The sequence below is a fragment of the Bubalus kerabau genome, chromosome 2 (genome assembly GCF_029407905.1).
Source record: "Bubalus kerabau isolate K-KA32 ecotype Philippines breed swamp buffalo chromosome 2, PCC_UOA_SB_1v2, whole genome shotgun sequence".
In the NCBI taxonomy this organism is placed as follows: Eukaryota; Metazoa; Chordata; class Mammalia; order Artiodactyla; family Bovidae; genus Bubalus; species Bubalus kerabau.
Genome location: NC_073625.1, coordinates 104,034,962 through 104,059,192, shown reverse-complemented (window position 1 = coordinate 104,059,192; position 24,231 = coordinate 104,034,962). Strand labels below are relative to the sequence as shown.

Below are 24,231 nucleotides of genomic sequence, written 5' to 3'. Positions count from 1 at the left end.
AGCCTGCTGGGAATTGTAGTTTCCAATGGCCTCTTTGGTTCCCGCAGAGATTCTTTGTGTACCAAGAGCTGGAGACAGGTGTTGACCGCAGCGGGGGAAAAAGTGGCTGGGTGCTTTTCACATTCTGGCCCTGACAACTGGGCCTTTGATTTGTATGTCGCTTTGCGGAGGTTGTTTAACTTTTTCAGAGCTGAAAAAACATATCTGGCTGTGTGAACCCTGAGGCCCAAGTGAAGAAGAAAACGTGCGAAGCCCTGATGGATTTCAGGGCGGTTTACTCTTCACAAATTTCTGGTTGTTGGAAAAACACTTGCGCAGAAATGAAAAGGGCGGGTGAGAAATGTTCAAAAAGCACATGGTTTTCAGGGTGCAGACAGTTCGTACTTCATTCCGCCTTCTCTAGAGCTGCAGGAAATGTCATTAAAATTTAGAGATTTCTTACAGAGTAAAACAAAACAAAACAAAACAGTTTACACAGGTGTTCAAGAGTTGTTTCACTGAAGTTACGTAGTGCAACCCACTCCAGTGTTCTTGCCTGGAGAATCCCAGGGACAGGGGAGCCTGGTGTGCTGCCGTCTATGGGGACGCACAGAGTCGGACAAGACTGAAGCGACTTAGCAGCAGTAGCAGCAGAAATTTCTTAAAGCCATTCAGACTCTTCAATGCTGGAATGGGAGATAGAGCGACCGTGATAAAATGACTATCTGAAAGATATTTCTACCTAAAAGACGATGGGTCTTCTAAAACCTTAGCAGCAAACAGCATAGCAAGGTTAGCTCATGATCCCTTGAGCGATTCCTCAGGTTGTTCATTGACTATTCAGGGCAGTTCTTGAGTTAATGTCACACAAAAATTAGTGAACAAGATCAAGTTCAAAAATGACTTTGTTGTTTCAGGCAACAAACTAGCCTGAAATTGCTGGCCGGCTAATTTTTTGTTGATCTTTGCATTAGGCTTTAAGGCTTTCCTCCATCCCCTAGACGCACGCCTCCATTAAGAAAATACTTTTTGTAAACATCCAGACGTTTTGGATATATAAGTTACCATGTTTGTAATTTAACTCAAAATACTGTTCTAAAGCCTTAAACATTTTTAAACAATGTATTTGAAAGTCTTTCTGTATCAATACATACTTAACATAAATGATTGTTTTTAATGGAGGCATATTATTCCATTTATTTCCTTATGTCTTATTGATCACTAATTAGGTTTTTGTTGTTACAACAGTGCTACAATGAGCCCTCATAAAGAGAGATTTTTTCACACTTGTGGAAGTAGGACACATCCCTAGAAGAGGACTTGATTGGTGCATAAGTTGTGTGCATTTCTATTTTTCATATTTCTGTGGAAAAATTATCTTTTAAAGAAATTGCAATGGAAGTGAAGTAAAGTCGCTCAGTCGTGTCCAACTCTTTGCAACCCCATGGACTGTAGCCTACCAGGCTCCTCTGTCCATGGGATTTTCCAGACAAGAGTACTGGAGTGGGATGCCATTTCCTTCTCTGGACTAATTCCTAATAACAAAATATTATAGCATCAAAGTAGGCATTATAAAAGCAGGCTATTATAATGTTGTGTAATCATGCCATACATTCTTGAACAAATTAAAAAAACATTTTTTAAGTTCATATATTCCTGATTATTAAAGAGAATAAATATACTTTATAAAAATCATGTTTTGTATTAGATTATTCACTTTAAAATGATTTATAATAACCGTTTAGTTATTGAGAACATTGACCTTTTATCTGTCATGTTTTTAAAATATTTTCCCCAACTTTTTAACTTTTGACTTTTTAATAGGATTTTGATTGTAGATTTTTAATTTGTAAGTGGCCAAACTGAATAGTCTCTTAAACATTCTAAGCTTTGTGTTATGTTTAGAAAAATTTTCTGGGGTTATAAACAAATTAACCTATCTTTTATTCTAGTGGTTTAAGTTTTTTCACAGTTAAATGTTTCATACAATTGGAGTTTGTTTTAATAAAAAGAGTCTGCTAGGAATTCAGCTCTATTGTTTTCCAAATGGTTAGCCAGTTGTCTCAACAATACTTATTAAATAGTCCATCTTTTTTTCACTGAATATGTATGTTGGTACATTTGCAGACAACTCTGAACTTTGAGGGCTTCCCTGGTGGCTCAGTGGTAAAGACTCCACCTGCAATGCCGGAGAACTGAGTTCAATCCCTGGGTTAGGAAGATCCCTTGGAGAAGGGAATGGCTTTGCATTACAGTCTTCTTGCATAGAGAATTCCCTGGACAGAGGAGCCTGGTGGGTTACCGTCGATGGGGTCACAAAGAGTTGTGCATGACTGAGCAACTAACACTTTCAACACTGAACTTTGAAAGCGCTTTCATATGTGCCATTTCATTTTTAACCTTGGGATCCCAGGTGTGGAAATAAGCCCAAGCATGAAAGACTTTTGCTAATTCTTATAAGGGTTTGAGAGGTATTCTAGGAAGCCTGCATGGGGCATTCATTGCCATGAGGCCTGCTAGTCAGAGGGAGAAAGCTAGAAATAGGAGGAATTGGCATAAGGGAAATAATTCCATTGTAGAGCTGCAATGGAAATCTTGGGGTACACAAGGAATTGTTAGGGGAAACACTGACTGAAACCGCCGCCTGACCAGGCACCAGAGTAACTATTTGCATGAGTTATTTTATGATAGGAGAGCCTGATGATAAGGAACATGGAACTAACAAGAATTCATCAACTGGAAGAATTCCGGTAAAGTCAAAAGTCAGTAGGAGACACCAGCCCATATGTCCTATCCTCCCAGGAGCTTTCTCAGTGAAATCCGTCTTGGCTGGGTGATGCATGGGCCACCAGGAAGAACCCTGTCAGAATGATTGGCCAGAGACAATCTAGAAACTAATCTCATCACCATAAAACCCGAGATTGTGAGCCACGTGACAGAACAGTCCTCCTAGCTCACTTGCCCTTCTGCTTTCCACTGGGTGCACCTTCCCAATAAAATCTCTCCCAATAAAATCTCTCGCTTTGTCAGCACATGTGTCTCCTCAGACAATTCATTTCTGAGTATTTGACAAGAGCCCACCCTTAGGCCCTGAAAGGGGTCCTCCTTTCTGCAATAGAATTCTCAAAGTCCAGGAATGTCAGACCAAATCAATATTGATGGGGATCCAGTCTGGCAGATGGATGTTGCAACAGTATTCCCTGTTTTCTGGCAACATTCTGTCTCTGATTGTGGGCAGTACCTTGCCAGGTGGTCTGTCTGGCTGAAGTAGTACCCTGGCTAACAGTTTTGAATTGGGAGTCAGAATCAAACTTCCTGGCTAGGCAGGGTGTCATATGATTCAGAAGAGGATTTAAGTCCTTGTGGGGAAAAGGAGTGTGGATTAAGAAACCAAGCAGCTACTTAGTCAGCAGATTGCAGAGACATAACTAGGATGTGAGAAAGGGCTTAAATTGACCTAGAGGCATCCTAGAGAACTGTGGAAAACCCACCCTTGATCTAGTTCCACAGCACAGAGGTCAAGACATACTCACTAAACTGTGGTAGCCCAGCGAAAGAGAAGTCAAAGTGTTCGTTCCTTAGTCATGTCTGACTCTTTGCAATCCCATGGACTGTAGCCCACCAGGTTCCTCTGTCCATGGAGTTCTCCAGGCAAGAATACTGGGGTAGGGAGTGATTCCCTTCTCCAGGGGATCTTCCTGACCCAGGGATTGAACCCAGGTCTCCTGCCTTGGGTGTGGATTCTTTACCATCTGAGCCACCAGAGAAGCCCATGGTAGCCCAGGGAAGTTGATAAATGAGGCCTGTATTCATGGTCTGTACTGTTCTATACTCTTTCCTGTGTAATACTGTAGTGTAAATTATTTGACACTGAGAGTGATAAGGCACCCCTGCTCAATTCCATCATTTGTTCATTCATCAGATATTCATGCTAAGCACTGTACTAAGTGCTGGAGATATAAGACGGAGTAAATGAAACAGAAAAGTTTCCGTTCTCATATGCTATGATCTTGAGATAGTAAGATAAGTAAATACAGGGTATATTGTTGTTGTTTAGTGGCTAAATCATGTCCAGCTCTTTTGCAACCCATGGACTGTCCCACCAAGCTCCTCTGTCCATGAGATTTCCCAGAGAATACTGGAGTGGGTTGCCATTTCCTTTTCCAGGGGGATCTTCCTAACCAGGGATCAAACCCTTGTCTTCTTCATTGCAGGTGGATTCTTTAAGCCACCAGAGAAGCCCAGAGGGTATATTAGATAGTGATAAATGCTTAGGAAAAAGCTAAAGCTGGGTAGGGAGGTTAGATGTGTATGTGTGTAGAGGCATAAGAATATTGCCATTTTAGTGTGATCTTCACTGAGAAGGTGATATTTGAACACCGATGTTAAGGAAGTAAGGAAATAACCACGTGATTTCTTGGGGGATGTATTCCGAGTGAAAGTGTGAAGGCTCAGAGGCAGGAGTGTGTATGACTTGTTTAGAACAGCGAGGGGGCCAATGTGGCCAGGATGTAGTGAAAAGATGATGCTGGCAGTGACTTTAGCTATTACTTTCAAACTTTGGCTTTGATACAGAGAGTTAAAGTGAATGTATATATAAGAAACTTTAGCTGGTTGACATCCCTTGTGTAGATATCATCTACTCTGCTGCTGCTGCTAAGTCACTTCAGTCGTGTCTGACTCTGTGTGACCCCACAGATGGCAGCCCACCAGGCTCCCCCGTCCCTGGGATTCTCCAGGCAAGAACACTGGAGTGGGTTGCCATTTCCTTCTCCAACGCATGAAATTGAAAAGTGAAAGTGAAATCGCTCAGTCGTGTCCGACCCTCAGCAACCCCATGGACTGCAGCCTTCCAGGATCCTCCATCCGTGGGATTTTCCAGGCAGGAATACTGGAGTAGGGTGCCATTGCACATCCACTCTATGTGGTTCTAATTGGGTTATCACTAACAACTCCACACTTCTGATCACAGGAGGTGGGATTTGGCCATACATACACCGTGTGTGTTATGACAATAATGATTATTTGAGTAATGTGCAAGCAATCCCAACTGAGCTGGTCATTATGTTAAAGTTAGACAGGCAGCTGGCTCTGCCATTGAGCTTCGTGTTATAATGCTGGAATTGAGGCCAACACTCATGATGGGTGCTCTCCACTGCTATGTGAAAGATGCCTATAATGCTTTAAGAGGGAATGAAGCTGACACAGAAAGAAAAACAGTACTGAGAGATGGAGATGGAGGCGGCATGACTCCTGATGACCTATGTTGAATATCATGTTCTCTGTCCCTCTGCTCTCCAATCACAGAAGTCAATACGTTCCTCTCCTTGTTTTTACTGAAACTGATTTGACTTGGATGTGATGGCAGCCATGAGTCCTGTTTAACAGACTATTTTAAGATGATATGTGGTTTCTTGTGTAAATCCAGAGCCATCAGACTACCATGCATGATAGTTTGGGTGCTCTATGTAAATTTCAATCTATTCTAGAGGAGTCATGATGAAGCTCTAGGCTTAGAGTGCCTGTGCCTGCCTACAGGTTAAGTCAGTTCAGTCGCTTAGTCATGTCCGACTCTGCAACCCCAAGGACTGCAGCACACCAGGCTTCCCTGTCCATCACCAACTCCCGGAGGTGACCGTGCAGGTGAAGCAGGCCAAACTATTACTCTCCCTTGAAATAACAGCTGAACTTTAGGAGTCTTAAGAATCTCCCTTCCACTCACGGTATTTCCTCATCCAGTGGTTACTTATGATCTTTGGTAAAGGTCAGTAATCTGGTTATGTTGTGAAAATTAACAGAGTTCAGGATGTGTTTATGGTCATCCTGAAAAAAAAGTACCTTCTGTTTGACAGTTTAGGAGGTAGTTCACCACAAAGTTAACAAGATTTTACTATTTAATATGACTTGGGAAGGTAGTACATACTTAACACACACTCCTTAGAATCGGCCTTTATTACTAAAACCAATCTGACTGAAATGCTATCATGTTTATCTAATAAGAATGGAAAGAACATAGGCAGAACAGTGGGAGGGTCTTACCATTAGGACAGGATCATCTCAATTGTTCCTTCAGGATGTCTCTCTATAATGAATGGCCATTGGATCCAGAGTGATCTCAATTTATGTCCAGGTCCTGTAAGTGTTAAGTTTAGGGAATCCATCCAAGATATGAAGAAGGCAAGCACTGTAGGCAGAATCTGTGACATTAGAGAATTAGTAAGCATAGAATATATACATAGGTTAACTCTTATTCTAGGCTAGAAATGGTTTGAAAGCTCTAGCAGAAGCAAGGGCAGTGATTCTAGAAAAACTTCTAAACTTACACAGAGAGAATGGATTAGGTTGCAGTGTCCAATTTACACAAGACCTTTCCCCACCATACTTCTCCCCTTGTTTTAAACAACAGTAATTAACATTTATTGTTTGACTGTCATGCCAGGAATTGATCTAGGTTCCAGGAATCAAATAGAAAAACATGCTTACAATCTAATTTGGATCTCAAACTCTTTTACTAGGAAGATGTTAATTTATGATGTTATACTCTCATTATATGAATGAGAGTAACATGGAAGAACTTTCCACATGTAACTTAAGTTGGTTGAATTATAATAACTACTGTCTGAGTGAATGCTATAAGTTAAAAATGCATTTAATTATTTAAATAATATTTATGTGTAACAGCTGATTAAAAAATTAAATTAGATATCATCAAATATGTTGACAAAAATTTATGGCACACATATGTAACATGATGTATGATTTGCCCACCTAGTTTCCTAAAGGAAAGGAAAGTGAAGTGGATCAGTCATGTCCGACTCTTTGCAACCCCATGGACTGTACCCTACCAGGCTCCTTCATCTGTGGAATTTTCCAGGCAAGAGTGCTGGAGTGGGCTTTCCTTCTCCAAGGGATCTTCCTGACCCAGGGATCGAACCCAGGTCTCCTGCATTGCAGGCAGATGCTTTACCATCTGAGTCACCAGGGAATCCCTCAAAGCATAACCTAATTCCCTAATTAGGTTATAAATTGTTATTCTTGAAATTTATTATTTGACCATCATTCAAGAAACATACTTCCTATAGTCCTTTTCTTTGGGAGCTCATCAAATCATTTCATTTCAGTTTGTATTCCATTAATATATCTCTAGAGAATGCCTCTAACAGAGATATATATTTTTTTCCTTCAGAGACGCTTTTTGAGGTTTTTTTTTTTTTAAGGTTTTGCCTATTGTACTCACAGATTTCTCTAGAGAGATTTGTAGATTAAATATCTACACAGACCATGATCATGTGTAGGAGGTGAGTTCTTAGAATGATTTGGGTTTGGAGGAGGAGGAGTATAGAGCTTCACTTCCTTCAAGGTTGTTTTTTTCAATAAAAACGGTTACTTTAGGTAGTCAGTTGTTCTCACTTGTAACTTCGTGTTTGATCTCTCTGCCATACTAGTGCTTTTAAAATATATTAGAACTCTACTCAACTTGTGTTTTTATATTATTCAGTTTTTGTTGTTGGAAAAAAGCATTTTGCTGTTCTCACAGATTATCAACTATATTTTACACCTTATTACCTATTAGGCAAGATCATTTTGATGGGCAAGTTTACATTGTAGTATGCCTCTAATTTATATCTTCTTTGTCTTACTGGAAGTAAATGGTGTGTTCTCTGGCATCCTGAGTAGATTAGAAGACTTTCAAGAGGCAGAGACGTTGAGAGAGATTCAGATAGTTTAATTCAGTCTCAGGTAGATTGTGTCAGGGGTTCCCAAGACCATTCCCCAAATTTGATGATTCCCTAGATAGGCTCATGGGACTCAGCATATGGGTGTACTCGTAGCTATGATTTATCCCAGTGAAAGAATAAGAAGCAAAATTGGCAAAGAGAAAGGCACTCATGGTGAAATCTGGAGGAAACCAGTCATAAGTTTCTACAAGTCCTCTCCCAGGGGAGTTGCACAGGAAGCAATGAATTCTGCCAGCAGTGAGCCATAAAACACGTGTCACCTGTCCACTGGGAACATCCGCCTGAGCCTAGGACGCCAGTGTTTTATGCTGGGCCGGCCATACTGGCACGTAGTGCTCATGTGACTGTGGTCACTGAAATTCCAGACTCACAGAAGAAAAGCAGATCTTCAGCATAAACCATATTGTTCTTACAGTCAGTTTAGGTATAGTGAGCTCTTGTTATCATTCAGGGAAATTTTCTGAATCGATTTCTCAGATGCCAACCATATAATAAAGCCTTTTTAAGGATAGCAGTCATAATCTCCTATTTTAACTCTTTTCTGCACATAAATTAAAAGGTAAGAAAGTTGTTTTTAAGTGAGGATTTTCTTATCTGCACTTATGAGATTGTATGCTTGTAGAAAAGCTATACTCCAGGTTCTGCTCTAAATACAAATTATTTTTCTGGAGATTTTTGAGAAAGGTGGGATAAATGTGCTCTAGTTAATTTAGCGAAACATAGCAAAACTAGAACTCTTTATACTGAAGGAGGTTATAATCAACCTTGCTGTGCCATCTACTTGTCATAAAGTATGGGGACCCTAAAAGCAGTGCAGTGAACATTAGTAATTGAATTAGTGATTGAACAGCAGAGCCTAGGGTGACTGAATGAATCCTGGGCTATTTAGCTGCAGTTGAGTGCAATTAGGTTCTGGACTAGTCCCTCTAACCTGCTTACTCTCCTTCATAAGCTGTACAATAAGTTGAAAAAAAAAAAAAGTTTTGTGATTACTTTTAGAAGGATGCTTGGAGTAAAGGTATGAGGCAGCTACCTGATAGGCAGATCTCATGAACGGAGGGCATAGAAGGAATGGCTGAGCCTAGAATGTAATGCAAGATGGTTTTATACTGTGGGGTACCCCTTTACTGCCCAAACTACTACAAGCTAGGGCCTAGTTCACTCTTCTTCCCCTGTATCTGTTATTTGCCAGTGTAACTAACTGATTTTACCATGATAATATGAGCTTACAAACTTGCATTACAAACCCACAAGCCAAAAAAAAAAAAAAAAAAGATAAAAGTAAAAACCAAATTATCTTCAGGTAATCAGTGAACATATCTGGTGGACAAAGAATTTAAAATAAAACCAGTGTATATTCACAGAGAGATAAGGGAGAACATGAAAAACATGAAACAGGAAGCTTCAAAGAAGAACCAGTTGGAGATATTGGATGTTGTTGCTGTTTAGTCACCAAGTTGTGTCTGACTCTTTGCTACCCCATGGACTGCAGCATGCAAGGCCTCCCTGTCCTTCACGGATCACTCCTCACCCTTCATGGATCACTGCCTTGTCGTGACGAAGGGGCTTACATAACTCAATTGGAGCTATGAGCCATGCTGTGTAGGGCCACCCAAGACGGACGGGTCATAGTGGCGAGCTCTGACAAAACATGGTCCACTGGAGGAAGGAATGGCAAACCACTCCAATATTCTTGCTGTGAGAACCCCATTAACTGTATAAAAAGGCAAAAAGAGATACTGGATAGGAATTTATTATTTTCAAGTACAGATCTCAATGGATAGACTTGATAATGAGTACCAGAATGAATAGAAACCTCCCCGCCCCCGCCCAAAATGGTGAGCTGGATAATCAAGTTAAAGAAGAGTCTAGGAAAGCACTGGAAAAAGACAATAAAATGAAACATAAAAAAATTAAGAGCTAAAGCGGGATAGAAGAGGAAATGCTGGTCTCAATATTATTGGAGTGACTGTAAAATAAATGGAGGAAAGTTAGTATTTAAAAAAATAACCATTGAAAAACTTCCAGAATGAAAGATGTAAAACCTCTGTTTGAAAGGGCTCAAATAACAGAACAGATGAAAGAAATGTTATACTTAGTCATATTAAGTTTATATTTTAGAGCACTAAGTGCAAAAAACAAATGTTAGAAATTTCCGGAGGATAAATGCAGGTCAACTACCAAGTCATAAGAGAGGGACTAAATTTTCTGAGTAGCAGCATTTTTAAGAAAATAATAAAGTAGCATTTTTAAAGCATTGGAGAAAATTGACATCTAGCTCAGTATGTTTTATTGTTGACTAAATAAGCAATGACCCACAAGAGCATATTTTAACCACTCAAAGCTAAAACTAGTCTAGATCACTTCATCTTGAAATGCAGGTCCAAGAAGAATTTGTTATCCACTGGATGAGACAAAAAGCATGTGCAGGAATGTAAATGAATACATTGCTTCTTTTTTTTATTTGAATAAAATTTTGTTAGGCAAAAAAAAAAAAAAAAAGGAAGCTGTGCTAAACTGTATGCTTAGTAATGCAGATGATTTACACTCTAGCACAAAGTTCCTTTTTAAAAATATCAAAACTGGTATCAAACAGTTTGTCGACTAGTGCTAGTTCAGGGACCATATTTTGAGTAGCCTGCTTGCAGATGATATTATGGGGTGGGTGTGGGGTGGAAGTGCACAAGACCATTGGAAAATGAACAGAAGCTTGAATATTTGTCTTGGCTTTGTGGTGGAGAGAAGTTTTAGATATTGATAAACTTTAAAACTTTATAGAAAAAATAAGCATAGATATGAATCTTGTTAAGTTGGGTTATCTACTATAAGAATAAAAATAGGATGTAGATTTTTCAAAATAGAATAAGAAAATTGAATTCTTCTAATGGAAGTATTAGAAAAAGATAAAAATTTTAAAGGCATAATAAATAGATAACTGGAAATAAGGTGGCTGAAATAAGATCTAATATCACAGCAATATAATAAATGTAAATAATTTAAACTAGCTCATAAAAGATGCTCTATTGGTAAACAACAAAAAACAAATTCAATAAAAATGCAAGGTTCAAATTCATTAGATAATTCTGTATGTTGTCTTTGAGACAAAGTTTAAAATAAAATATGTAGCATTTTAACTTCTTTTAAACTATTGGAAGGAGCAGATGGGGTGGGGCCAAGCCGGGAGGCAGCTGAGGTGATTAATATCTTGAATATGAGGAACTTAGGTATATCAACAAAGAACATAGTTAACTCAAGTAGAAAGAGAAAAGGTTAGGCAAAGCATATAAACCGTCAGTTTTCAGTTCAGTCATTCAGTCGTGTCTGACTCTTTGCGACCCCATGGACTGCAACACGCCAGGCCTCCCTGTCCATCATCAACTCCCGGAGTTCACTCAAACTCATGTCCATTGAGTCGGTGAAACCATCCAACCATCTCATCCTTGGTTATCCCCTTCTCCTCCCGCCTTCAATCTTTCCCAGCATCAGGGTCTTTTCAAATGAGTCAGTTCTTCGCATTAGGTGGCCAAAGTATTGGACTTTTAGCTTCAGCATCAGTCCTTCCAATGAATAGTCAGGACTGATCTCCTTTAGGATGGACTGGTTAGATCTTCTTGCAGTCCAAGGGACTCTGGAAAGTCTTCTCCAACATCACATTTCAAAAACATCAATTCTTTGGCGCTCAGCTTTCTTTATAGTCCAACTCTCACATCCATACGTGACTACTGGAAAAACCATAGCTTTGACTAGATGGACCTTACTGAGGGGAAAACTGAACTGTATTGAAACAAGAAAAGTGTTTATGACATAATTACACAATGGCTTATGAATTACATAAGTTTTCTGACTCTTACAAACGTATATAGACTGGCAAGAGAAGATTCAGACTTACATAATAGTAATTGAATTTGACCATCTCTGATATTTTACCAACATTTGCCCTTATACAAATCATACGTTTAGAGTTAAACTTTTTAAAAATTATTATTTATTTATTTTTTGTTGCACTGGTTCTTTGCTGCTGTGCACAGGTTTGCTCCAGCTTCCGTGAGCCAGGGTTACTCTTCATTGCAGTGCACGGGCTTCTACTGCAGTGGCTTCTCTTGTTGCAGAGCACAGACTCTAGGTGCACAGACTTCAGTAGTTGCAGCATGAAGGCTCTAGAGCACAGGCTCAGTTGTTGAGGTGTGCGGGCTTAGTTACTCTGTAGCATGTAGGATCTTCCCAGACCAGGGATGGAACCTGTGTCCCCCGCATTGGCAGGTGGACTCTTATGCCCTGTACCACCACAGGGAAGTCCAAAAAGCTTTCTTTTTGTTTTGAAGTTCTACTTGTTAAGGTAGGAGGATAAAACATACTTTATTTAACAATTTGTTACCTTAATTTATAACTTCAAAATATTTAGACATGTGCTATGTGGACCTCCATCTGTACTGTCATGGGAGCCCCCCAGATATTAGGAGTGGACATGATAAAGGAGGAAGAATATCTGTTATGGAAGATTATACAAGCATCAATTCAGTTCAGTCGTGTTCAGCTCAGTCGTGTCCGACTCTTTGCGACCCCATGAATCGCAGCACACCAGGCCTCCCTGTCCATCACCAACTCCTGGAGTTCACCCAGACTCACGTCCATCGAGTCAGTGATGCCATCCAGCCATCTCATCCTCTGTTGCCCCCTTCTCGTCCTGCCCCCAATCCCTCCCAGCATCAGTGGTGGTTAAATGGTATATTAATTTTCTACTGCTGCTGTAACACAATACCACACACTGTGTGGCTTAAAACAATTTTTGTCTTACAAATTTATTGCCTTACAATTCTCAAAGTCAGAAATCTGAAAAGGCTTTAACTGGGTGGGCTGAAATCAAGGTGTCAGCAAGGCTCTGTTCTTTCTAGACGGTCCAGAGGAGAATCTGCCTCTTTGTCTTGCCCAGTTTCTATAGGCAACCTACAATCCTTGGCTTTTATCTCCTTTCTGCATCTTCAAAGCCAGCAGAGTAACATCTTTCCTCTCTGACACTGACTTGCTTCCCTCCTTTCTCTTATAAGGATACTTGTGATTATATTGAACCCAAATAGATAACAAAATAATTTCCTCATTTTAAACTCATTAACTTAATCACTTTAGCCATGTTCTTTTTTCCATAAGAAACTTATTCACATGTCCTAAGGATTAGGACGGACCTGTTGGTGTGGGGGGTGGGAGTGTGTGTGCATTTCTGTCTGTAACAAATGAAGAGTGGGAACGGGAAGACAGGTAGAAATTGAAGCACTTGAAGGAATAGTTTCGCTTTTTACTTTATATAATTTTGTACTACTGTTTAAGTTGCTTTGGTAAAGAAGATATTACTTTTATGGGCTTCCCTGAGAGCTCAGTTGGTGAAGAATACACCTGCAATGCAGGAGACCCCCGGTTCAATTCCTCAGTTGCGAAGATCCACTGGATAAGGGACAGGCTACCCACTCCAGTATTCTGGCCTGGAGAATTCCATGGACTGAGAAGTCCATGGGGTCGCAAAGACCAAGTGACTTTCACTTCACTTATTACTTTTATAAGGATAACCATTAAAAATACATTTTGCTCCCTCTTCCATTTTTTGTTTCTTTTTAATAGAAAGTATATTTTATATTATGTGTCTCTTTGACTTTAGAAGCATTATTTCAAAAGACCTCTTAAAATCATTGTGTTTAATCCCGTTTAATAGAGATACAAACTGGTATATATAAAGCATAACTGAGTTACCTAAATATTTGTACTTGAATAAAGGGGCAATCTTTTGGAAGGATAATAACAATGGAGTAAGAGACTATATATGATTTTTAAAAAGGTGTCTTTCAACATATCACTTCCCTCAAATGAGTTCCAATCTGTGTATTGAGTCTTATTCTCAATAACACTGATATCCCAGGGGTCAAAGAGTTGATATTTGCTTCCAAATGCATCCAAGTTAAAATTTAAGTAAACTGTTGTTGTTTAGTCACCAAATTACCCAATGACATTTTTCTGGAAAAGCTTAACTTTTTTAGCAGTAATAATACGTACATGCTAAGTCACTTCAGTCATGTCTGACTCTGTGCCCCTCTAAGGACTGCAACCCGCCAGGCTCCTCTGTCCATGGGATTCCCCAGGCAAGAATACTGGAGTGAGTTGCTATGCCCTCCTCCAGGTGATCTTCCCCACCCAGGGATTGAACCTGTGTCTCTTATGTGTCCTGTATTGGCAGGCGGGTTCTTTACCACTAGCTCCACCTGGGAAGCCCAGCGGTATTAACAGCTTCTCTTTTTTTCCTGATCTTCTCACGTCATCAAAACAAATTTCATCAGTCATAAAATGTGGTATTAAAAGACAGATTAATTTGGACAAAGGTAAAAGCAGCCTACCCTTCACATCTCGGCCCACCTCCCTTCTCTCAAGAGTATCAATATCCTCCAAGATGTTCTAATGGTCAGGGTTTCCTCCCTCTGAATGGAGGTGTCTTAGGATATATATTGTGATGATCATTTACTTCAGAAGATGGAAGCATGGCTGCTATGTTCTCACTGCCGTTGGTTCTGAGGTTCTTGTTTTGAAAAATCAGGGTTTAGCTCATTCCTGATTCATTCAAGATTGGTGCATCACCAGCAGGAATTCAGTCATAATTGGCTTAGGACAAATTTGTTAGAATCAGGGCACCATTTCTTATAGGTTTGATTGGTTTATCATATTAAGCTAAGTAAAATATAGAAACATTAAACCAAAAAGATCTTATCTACTTCCTTTTTTCAATACAGAGTATTCAACATCTAAACAGTCTCATAATCTTTTTTCCACCCTAAAGGTGAGATGATCATAAAATCTTTAGAAAATTCCCCTAGACATACTTTCGAATCATATTAAACTACTTCAAAATTGTTGGCAGCTTATTAAATAAGATGAATTAAAGCATACAAGAAAGAAATGTCACTAGTAGGAAAATAGAAACATAATTTAGACAGATGTTAATATAGCATCGGAGAAGGCAATGGCATCCCACTCCAGTACTCTTGCCTGGAAAATCCCATGGGTGGAGAAGCCTGGTAGGCTGCAGTCTATGGGGTCGCTAAGAGTCAGACATGACTGAGTGACTTCACTTTCACTTTTCACTTTCATGCATTGGAGAAGGAAATGGCAACCCACTCCAGTGTTCTTGCCTGGAGAATCCCAGGGACGGAGAAGCCTGGTGGGCTTCCGTCTATGGGGTCGCACAGAGTCGGACACGACTGAAGTGACTTAGCAGTAATATAGCATAAATTCTTTCAAGGAAAAATAATGTAGGACTTATGACTTAAAATTCTTCAATCTGATGTATGGAATATCTGAGCTTTTATGTTTCATTAATATATTTCTACAAGTGACCAAAATAAACAAAAATTTTAATAGAGCAGATTGCAGAAAGTTGTGATAAAATGGAGCAGTTTCCACATGCAAGGGTTCTTCAGCTTCAGGTATCTATTTATATTTTTTCTGCTGCCCACATGTTAAAGCAAAAAAACCCCACATTTTTGAATTAAGAACTTTAGCCTCTCTCTCTCTTTTTCTGATACAATGCAGTGGAGATTGGTGGAATGGCCAAGTTAGAAAATATTTTAAAGGAGGAACCAAAAAGACGTGCTAATGGATTGTGAGAGATAAGGAAAAATTAATAATCAAAGGATGGGACTTCTGTATCAGGTAATGGCAGACAGAAATTTAGACCGACCTTCCCACTGAAGACAAGCAGAAAAGCCAGAAGTAATAACATCTGTTGGAAGGCATCAGAGAACTCACAAGGTGATGAAGAATTACCTGGTCAAGATCCCCAAAAGAAAGAAATACAGATTATTGAGGCTAGCACTCCTGACTACTTTTCCCTTGGTGATATTTGTTGATCTTGAAGAGCTGGCTGAAAAGTTAAGTAGAATTGTGATGGTTTCTTGGGGAAGGAGAGGTAGGGAGACAGAAAAAAATAAAACCATTCCTCACATAGGTTGCAACCCAGCTTTCAGGCACCTGGTGGACTAGAGAATCTGTCCTTAACATTGGGTTAAGATGATGCCAGATTACTAATGTTTAGATTCCTTGGGAGAAGTAAATGAGAATCTACTCTAGAGAAAGGTAAAATTGTACAGGGTCTCAAATTATTTCTACAGTTTGGAAAACAAAACTCAATGCTTGACACATGAGGAAACCCAGCATCACAGAAAGAGACAATAGAAGCAATAGATAATAGAGATATACTCTTAGCCACGCTGGGGCTTCCCAGGTGGCTCAGTGATTAAAGAATCTGCCTGCAATGAAGGAAATGCAAGAGATGAGGGTTAGAGGGTCCATCCCTGGATTGGGAAGATCTGGAGTAGGAAATGGCAACCCACTCTTGTATTCTTGCCTGGAGAATAACATGGACAGGGGAGCCTGGCAGGTTACAGTCCATAGAGTCACAAAGAATGGACATGACTGAGCACACACTGGCATTCTCAGATACTTTATCCTTTTTACGCTCAAAGAGACAAAAGACAAAATCAAAAGTTTGGTGGAAAACTAGAAATTTTAAAAAATGACAGCAGATTTGAAGAAAAAGAATCCAATAGACATTTCAAAACATGAAGAAAAACGCAGCAACCAAAAACTAAGCAGCAGAACTGAAGTCTGAACCCAGGAAATTCAATTTTAGGGACAAGAATCTTAGCAACTACTCTCAAAATTAGGAAAAAAAAGTTGTTAACATCCTTAAACTTCCAAATTTAACGAGAGTTTAACTAACATAAACTACTTTCTGATTAATCATTGAAAACATACCATCTTATAAAAGATAGGCAATATGGTCAAATATGTGGTTTCAGAATACACATTTTAAGCCACTGATACAATAAACTATGATCAACAGAACATTTGTTATTTCCTTAGAAATGTTTCACTGAAAATTGAATGAAATTGTAGACAGTAACCGGCTTCTATGATTGATAACACTTTTCATAGTTTATATGGTTCAGCTTCCCTGGTGGCTCAGATGGTAAAGCATCTGCCTGCAATGCGGGAGACCTGGGTTCAATCCCTGGGTCAAGAAGATCCCCTGGAGAAGGAAATGGCAACCCACTTCAGTACTCTTGCCTGGAAAATTCCATGGACTGAGGAGCCTGGTAGGCTACAGTCCATGGGGGTCTCAAAGAGTTGGACATGACTGAGTGACTTCACTTTCACTTTACTAGAAAGTTGCCCTGAAGTGATTTATTAATTTAATACTATCTAGAACATTTAAGGAGAAGGCAACGGCAACCCACTCCAGTACTCTTGCCTGGAAAATCCCATGGATGGAGGAACATGGTAGGCTGCGGTCCATGGGGTCGCTAAGTCGGGCACGACTGAGCGATTTCACTTTCACGTTCATGCATTGGAGAAGGAAATGGCACCCCACTCTAGTGTTCTTGCCTGGAGAATCCCAGGGACGGGGGAGCCTGGTGGGCTGCCGTCTATGGGGTCGCACAGAGTCGGACATGACTGAAGCAACTTAGCAGCAGCAGCAGCAGCAGCAGAACATTTAAGGTGACCCCATTTGGCTCAGTTTAAAGATTTTATTTTTAAAAATTCCTGATTCTTCTCAGAACTTGTAGACCCTTTGACCTATTTCACTATATTGTTTATTCAACAAATTAGTAGGGACAAATAATAACATTTGTAATATCTTCCAATAAATAATAATTTCAAAGGCCCACTTCAAGCAACAACTGACCAAATCTTTAATTTGTCTTCATTTTTCTTTTCTGGGGCTTCCCTGATGGCTCAGATGGTAAAGAGTCTGCCTGCAACGTGGGAAACTTGGGTTTGATCCCTTGGTTGGGAAGATCCCCTGGAGAAGGGTATGGCTACCCACTCCAGTATTTGTGCCTGGAGAATTCTATGGACAGAGGAGTCTGGTGGTCTACAGTCCATGGGATCACAAAGAGTTGGATGAAACTGAGCGACTAACACTTTCACTTTTCCTTTTCTAGGAGTCAACTTAAAATTCTCCTGTCTAGAATTTCAAATAGCTCTGCACCAGAAACATTGTGTTCCCCGCTGAAGATCCACTCTCTTTATTTTTTGGTCCTTTGGCCCTGCCAGAGACCACATCCATGGGGTCCATTATTTTTTGACTCCCTCTCAGGCCCCACCAGTGTGGAGGCCAACAGATCTGTGGGAGCCAGAGAATTAGATGAGGAAATTTGTCTCCTTAATCTCTGTCTTCCTGGTCCTGTCTGACCCACTGCCACCTCCAACCAAAGGTCCAGCTTCAGGCATCAGGGGCTCTCAGATCTGACCAGTAAAATACACGTGTATAAGAGACTGATTATGCCAACCCTGTGGTGTTTCTGCAGCAAAACTTTTGACTGTTTCCAGGGATCAAATCTTGACATGACAATGAATTTTAGTTTTCAAAAATGCCCCAGTCTGGTGATTAGGGTAAATGGCAAAGCTGTAAGAGGTAGCTATAAAATAAAGAGACTAATTCTCTTTTAGGATCCCTAACTTTGAAGTCAGTGCTTCTGAAAGAGTTCCAAATGTGTGGTGAGTAGGGGAAAGAGGGTTAGAATGCATGCCTTAGATCAAAGGGGGCAAATTTGAGTAATGGTAATAATTTGACAGAACAGAACCTTGTTAAAATAAAGTTAATTGTTGAATATGAAAAAATTAGGACTACAAATGCAGGAGATATGGGTTTGATCCCTGATCAGGGAAGATCCCACATGCCATGGAGTAACTAAGCCCGTGTAAAAAAACTAGTGAGCTTGTGCTCCAGAGCTTGGGAACTGCAACTACTGAGCTCATGAGCAGCGCCTACTGAAGCCTGTGCATCCTAGAAACCATGCTCTGCAACGAGAGAAGGCACTACAGTGAGAAGCCCATGCACCAAAACTAGAGATAGCCTCCACTTGCCAAAACTCTAATAATCAGGGCACTTTGACTAATTAGGGCAAATTATTCCTTTTTGACTCTAATAATTAGGGCACTTTGGAGATCAGATAATACTTGTCTCTTTTTCAAATACTTTGCCTGGATGTTGGGTTTATTTATATATTCACTTTGGGGGGCTTTTCTCTCGTTTTGGCAAGTGGAGGCTATCTCTAGTTTTGGTGCATGGGCTTCTCACTGTAGTGCCTTCTCTCGTTGCAGAGCATGGTTTCTAGGATGCACAGGCTTCAGTAGGTGCTGCTCATGCGCTCAGTAGTTGCGGTTCCCAGCTCTAGAGCACAAGCTCACTAGTTATTTTTACATGGGCTTAGTTACTCCATGGCATGTGGGATCTTCCCCGATCAGGGATCAAACCCATATCTCCTGCATTTGTAGGCGGATTCTTTACTACTAAGCCACCAGAGAAGCCCCTGGATATTGGTTTTTAGACAAAGTATGACTCAACTTTTCATTCTTTTCTGTTCATTTCTGTATTCTTCTGGACTTCCCCTTCTCAGTTGTCACTCATAGATGAAAATAATATAACTTCCTCTAAAGGTTTTTTGCTTCTCTGAGAATTGTCAGATATACAGAAGTTGCGAAAATCATCACCAAAGATTCATCAAAGGGTGCATGAGGGGAGTTAGGAGATGCAAACACTGGCCAAGGGGCTGGTCAGGAGTTTGAAAGGATAGGAAAATGGGTTGAGCTGTCCCTTCCCTTTCTAATGCCACAGGAAAGGGATATTTCTCTGGCCAGCACTTATCCCCTTGCCCCATGTCCAATTTATCTTTGGGAAGTGGAGTAACATGTTAGCATGTTAATATACTTCATAATCAAAATCTCAAAGTGTAACTGTTCCTGAATTTGCTAGTAAGTTTATAAAAACATTAGTTTAAGTTTTACCACCAGGGGGCAGCAGAGAGTGATCTTACTGCAAATAGCGATTAGAGACAGCAGTTTCTCTCTCTCCTCTGTCTCTCTCCCTCCCCTCCTCTCTTGCTCCATAAGTCCATCTTTCTCTCCCTCTCTCCAAAACAGACAAACGGTGAAGTTGTAAGAGTGCCCAAATGGAAGAAAGAGTGAGTGAACAGATGAACAGATTTAGGAAGTGTGACAAGTATGGGAGATGTATTAGAGTTAAGACAGGGTCAAAAAATAGGTAGTAAAAAAAAAAAAAAAGGTAGTAAAGTAATTTGCTGCATAATTAAAAGACAGATTTGGAGTGAGATTTCTTGGGCTTGAATCCTATTTCCATAACTTGTTAGCTGTGTGATCGGACATTTTACTTAGCCTCTCTGGCTCGAGTTTCCCCAGCTGTAAAATGGGGATTATAATGATTTTACTTCATAGGGTTGTTGAGACGGTTAAATGAGGCCATATTATAAAATGCTTAGAACAGGACCATGACTATTTACTATGGACATGACCAGTGAGGTCTAGCATCGATATTTTAACAAAATATAAGAATATAAGATATGGTTATTAATTTCTCTGTTCTGGTTTTACTTGTTTATTTGATATCACATACAATTTATTTTCAATTATTTCTAAATTTTTTTGGTACAATTTATGAACTTATTTTGAAAAATAATAATTAACTCTTATCTATGTTTTGTCTAACTTTTAAAGGAGAATTATGGAGGTATAGCATCAACTTTATGGTGGAAGTGAAATTTTCAAGGTAAATATTAATGACATAGTCAAATGTAAAAAATAGAAATACATGTTTTGTTAGGCTCTTTTAAGTTACTCATCAGTAATGATTTAGTGATAATGCATGGAAGAAGATCCAGGACTTCAGATAGGTCTTCAGAGCAGGATCAGGGAAGATTGCAGAGAAGTGAATTAGAGAATAGGGAAATAGGATGTGGCTAGGAGAACAGCCATTTTATGCAATCATACGTTGAATTACAGTGCCTCTGTCATAACCATGAGGGCGGGGAGGAAATAAAATAAGGAGTGGAGTGTTGTAGGGTTTGAATTATTTTAAATTCTTCACATTGGGCATTGTTCTTTATACTCCATGAAATAGTTATATTAGCACTTGGGTAGTGGTAGGACAGGGTAAACTGAGGGACTTGGGACTAAGTGTTTAGCAGCACATGTGAGTTTGTGTGTACATGTGTATATACACATGCAAAGGGAAGGGCCCACATATCTAAGCCAGAATGTTCACAGAGAGTAAAAATGACAAGGCAAGTAAGTATTGGCCCATTTCTGCAAGGATGCACATCCAGAAACTTCAGCTAAGGAAGGAAGGGCAGGCAGGGATTTCAATTCTAGGCAGTCAAGACTCAAATCCAAGAGGCAAAAGAGCAGGCAATGGAGAACAGGTGTCAGAAATAAAAGGCTATTAAAATCTGTGCAGTAAATATTCAAGATCCATGCAAAGCCATTATATGATGGAGAGGGGTATTAAGGGCAAGATGACAACATCTTCTTAACTGGTTTTAGTTGTGGGCTAAGCATGACTCTGACATTGGAGACAAAGAGATATACACCTTCCTAGAAGAAGTTTACTTCAAAAGCATTTATAGGTGGATAAATCATTTTTTTAATAAATCAATAATACAAATTCGGGGGCATTATGTCTTAAGGCAGCTCTAACTTGCCAAAGCTTACTAGGCCTTTTGTTTTGGCCACTGCAACGTTAACCAGCATGACATTGCTCTGTTTGTCTTTGTGTGCACCGATTCATAGTTAGTATTAAAGAGGAGTTGGAAGACTGCTGGAGTAAAAGGTTTGGGTTTCTGGCTTGAGGGGTATGTTTTTCTTGATCTTTCCATCTTTTGCTCTGCTTTTTGGGACTCCAGAGGCACACCTAATGAGAATCTGTGTCCTTTATATTTTTCAGAGACCTGCATATACTAGACAAGCACAGATTTCTCTTATTCTATTGATTTTCATGGCATATCTTTAGTGCATGGTTGTGCTAACAAGCTCTTAGTCTCTTTATTGTTTTGCATAAGAGGTCAAGGTGGGAGCTGGGGGGTTAGGTGAATAGGATTTTGGGATGGAAGGGATATAAGAGTGGGGAGAGAGGGTCTCATCCCTCCAAATCTATTCTGAGAATTTTATGAGATTCTCTATTCTGAGAATTCTATGGCTTTTCACACCACTCACTTGACTCTTAAAACGCTGATTGTACATTGTGGTCAGATCTGAGATGAGCGCGTCTTTAAAGTTGTTGCCTGAAATTTCAAACCAGAGGAGTTAAAGTGGAAAGAATGGAGGGCTGGCAAACATGAAATATGAGTTTTACTCCCCACTGTGTCACCAAGTCAGTTTGGGACCTCAGGCAGATCATGTAACCCTTTTGTGCCTGGTTTTGGCTGTGTCATCAAAAAGGCATTAAAATGAGTGATCATCAAGAATTTTTGCTGACCTGAGAAAATGCTCATGTCAATATAATATTAAATGGGAAAGGAAGGTAATAGACTTGATTAAGAAACTTGCCTAGTATCATCCAGCCGAGATTCAATCCAATGCCTCTTCTAGTATTCCAAGTTTGCAAACACCTGATTCACTGCCTTAATCAAACTGACTCACCGGAAGAAAAGCTTGAGAAGGGGCAGAGAGGAAATATGTGTGTGTGTGTGTGTGTGTGTATATATATATATATATATATATATATATATATTACTGTTTGGCAAGAGGCAAGATGGAACTGCTAGCTTCAAAAAAAATGCATGTTGTTTAATTTTTTCCTGTTTGCAATGGTTTCTTCCCCTTCCTGGAGAGTTTTGCCTTGCGGTAGGGAACTCTTAGCACAGAGAAGAGCTTTTTCCTCCTAAACGTAATCTAAATACATATGAATAGTAACATTAAGACAGTTTTCATTTTTATTTTTTTGGCAAATCTAAATTTCAAATGTGTGGCAACTAAAGATGAGTATTTATTTGTAATTTGATTCATATGACACATTCTAGCTCTTCAAACATGAAAGTGAATGGAAATAAATACCAAATTGTGATAGGCAGAATAATGCTCCCCTACAAGATATCCCTCACAGCTTAGTTGCTAAAGAATCTGCCTACAATGCAGGAGACCTGGGTTCGATTCCTGAGTTGGAAAGATCCCCTGGAGAAGGAAATGGCAATCCACTCCAGTATTCTTGCCTGGAAAATCCCATGCACAGAGGAGCCTGGCAGGCTACAGTCCATGGGGTCACAAAAGTTGGACATGACTTAGCGACTTAACCACCACCACCATACTATACCACTACCATGAGATATCCATGTCCTAACCTCTGAAACTTGTAAATGTGTAGCCTTACACAGGAAATGGGACTTTGCAGATGTGGTTAAGGATTTTGAGATGGGGAGGTGATCGTGGATCACAAAGGTCTCTATAAAAGGGAGGCCGGAGAGTTACCATCAGAGAAGATGTAACAAAGAACACTGGTGGGAATTATGCAGCCACGAGACTCAGAGTCTAAGTGGCCCCTAGGCAAAGAACAGATTCTCTCAGGTGTCTAGAAAGAATGCAGCCTTGCCAATACCTAGATATTAGCTGTATGGGATCTATTTTGAACTTCAGACCTCTAGAACTGTAAGGTGATTAATTTGTGTTGTTTTAAGCCACTCAATTTGTGGTAACTTATTACAGTGGTAATAGGAAAGTAACACATTTATGATGCTTCTAGAGTTGTGTGTGACTCCCAAAATCACACAAGAATTTTCAAGCAAAAATCTTTTATTTCAAGCTTGGTTACTAAGACTGTACACCTCTTCAACCTGGAGATAACTTTTAAAAGTTACAATGACTGGGAAATTTACAGGGATGGGCCAAATATAGATAAATATCTTGTTTTACCTTTTAAACGAAGTTTGTCTTGGGCACGTTCAGTGCCTTACTGTAGCGTTTATCTGTGTATAGCAGAAGTGAGAGGAGGACCAATGAGCTGAAAGATAACTCAATCAATCCGCTTCCTCTGTCTTTGCCTCAGTGCTTCATACAGGAAATCTATTGCTGTGTCAAGTTCCAGAGAAGTTTCTTCTGTTCCAAGTTACTAATCTGGCTGAAACACATAGAGGTGAAGGAAGAGGCTAGGAGGAAAGAAGTGCTGTGCTGCTAATGGGCTAAGAAGATCCAGCACGGAAGAGTCAATCAGACAGAGCCTCACCATGTCCACAGCTCCTTTTACACCTGTGTGGACGAACAGTGCTGAGTGAAGGGCAGAAAATAAGGAAACAGAAATGCCCTGCACTTGGATAACTTCTGATCTTCAGCTACGACTAATTTTGACTCTCTTCTTTGTTGCAGGTGAGTTTGAATTTTCTTTGGGAGGGTGACAGGAGAATGACAGGTGAGAAACGTGGTCACAGCTTTTCCTGAGCTTTCTTTGCCTTTCTTATGGGGGCAGAGCACAGCAAATACAATCAGAGTTATGGGGGAGGGGAGAGTTTCCTCCAAGATTAACTTCACTTTATTATTCTTACTTTCCCTTGTCTTGCTTATTTTATTTTTCATCCTACTACACTATACGTATATCTATACTTTACCCCACTGCCTACTTCCTCATCCCCCCAACACGTTTTTAGGGCGAGGCAAAATAAATTACTTTCTAGTAGCAATCCAAGTCATCTGA

At 39.9% G+C, this 24,231-nt stretch overlaps 1 protein-coding gene across 1 annotated transcript in view; it reads left to right on the top strand.

Moving 5' to 3' along the window:
- The first annotated feature begins 23,005 nt into the window (after window positions 1-23,005).
- LOC129643518 (cell surface glycoprotein CD200 receptor 1) overlaps window positions 23,006-24,231 on the top strand; it is a 43,070-nt gene continuing 41,844 nt past the window's right edge. The window contains exons 1-2 of the mRNA XM_055568155.1: window positions 23,006-23,197; window positions 23,590-23,906. Coding sequence (XP_055424130.1) covers window positions 23,840-23,906 — 67 coding nt within the window. The 5' untranslated portion in view covers window positions 23,006-23,197; window positions 23,590-23,839. The remainder of the gene's footprint in view (window positions 23,198-23,589; window positions 23,907-24,231) is intronic.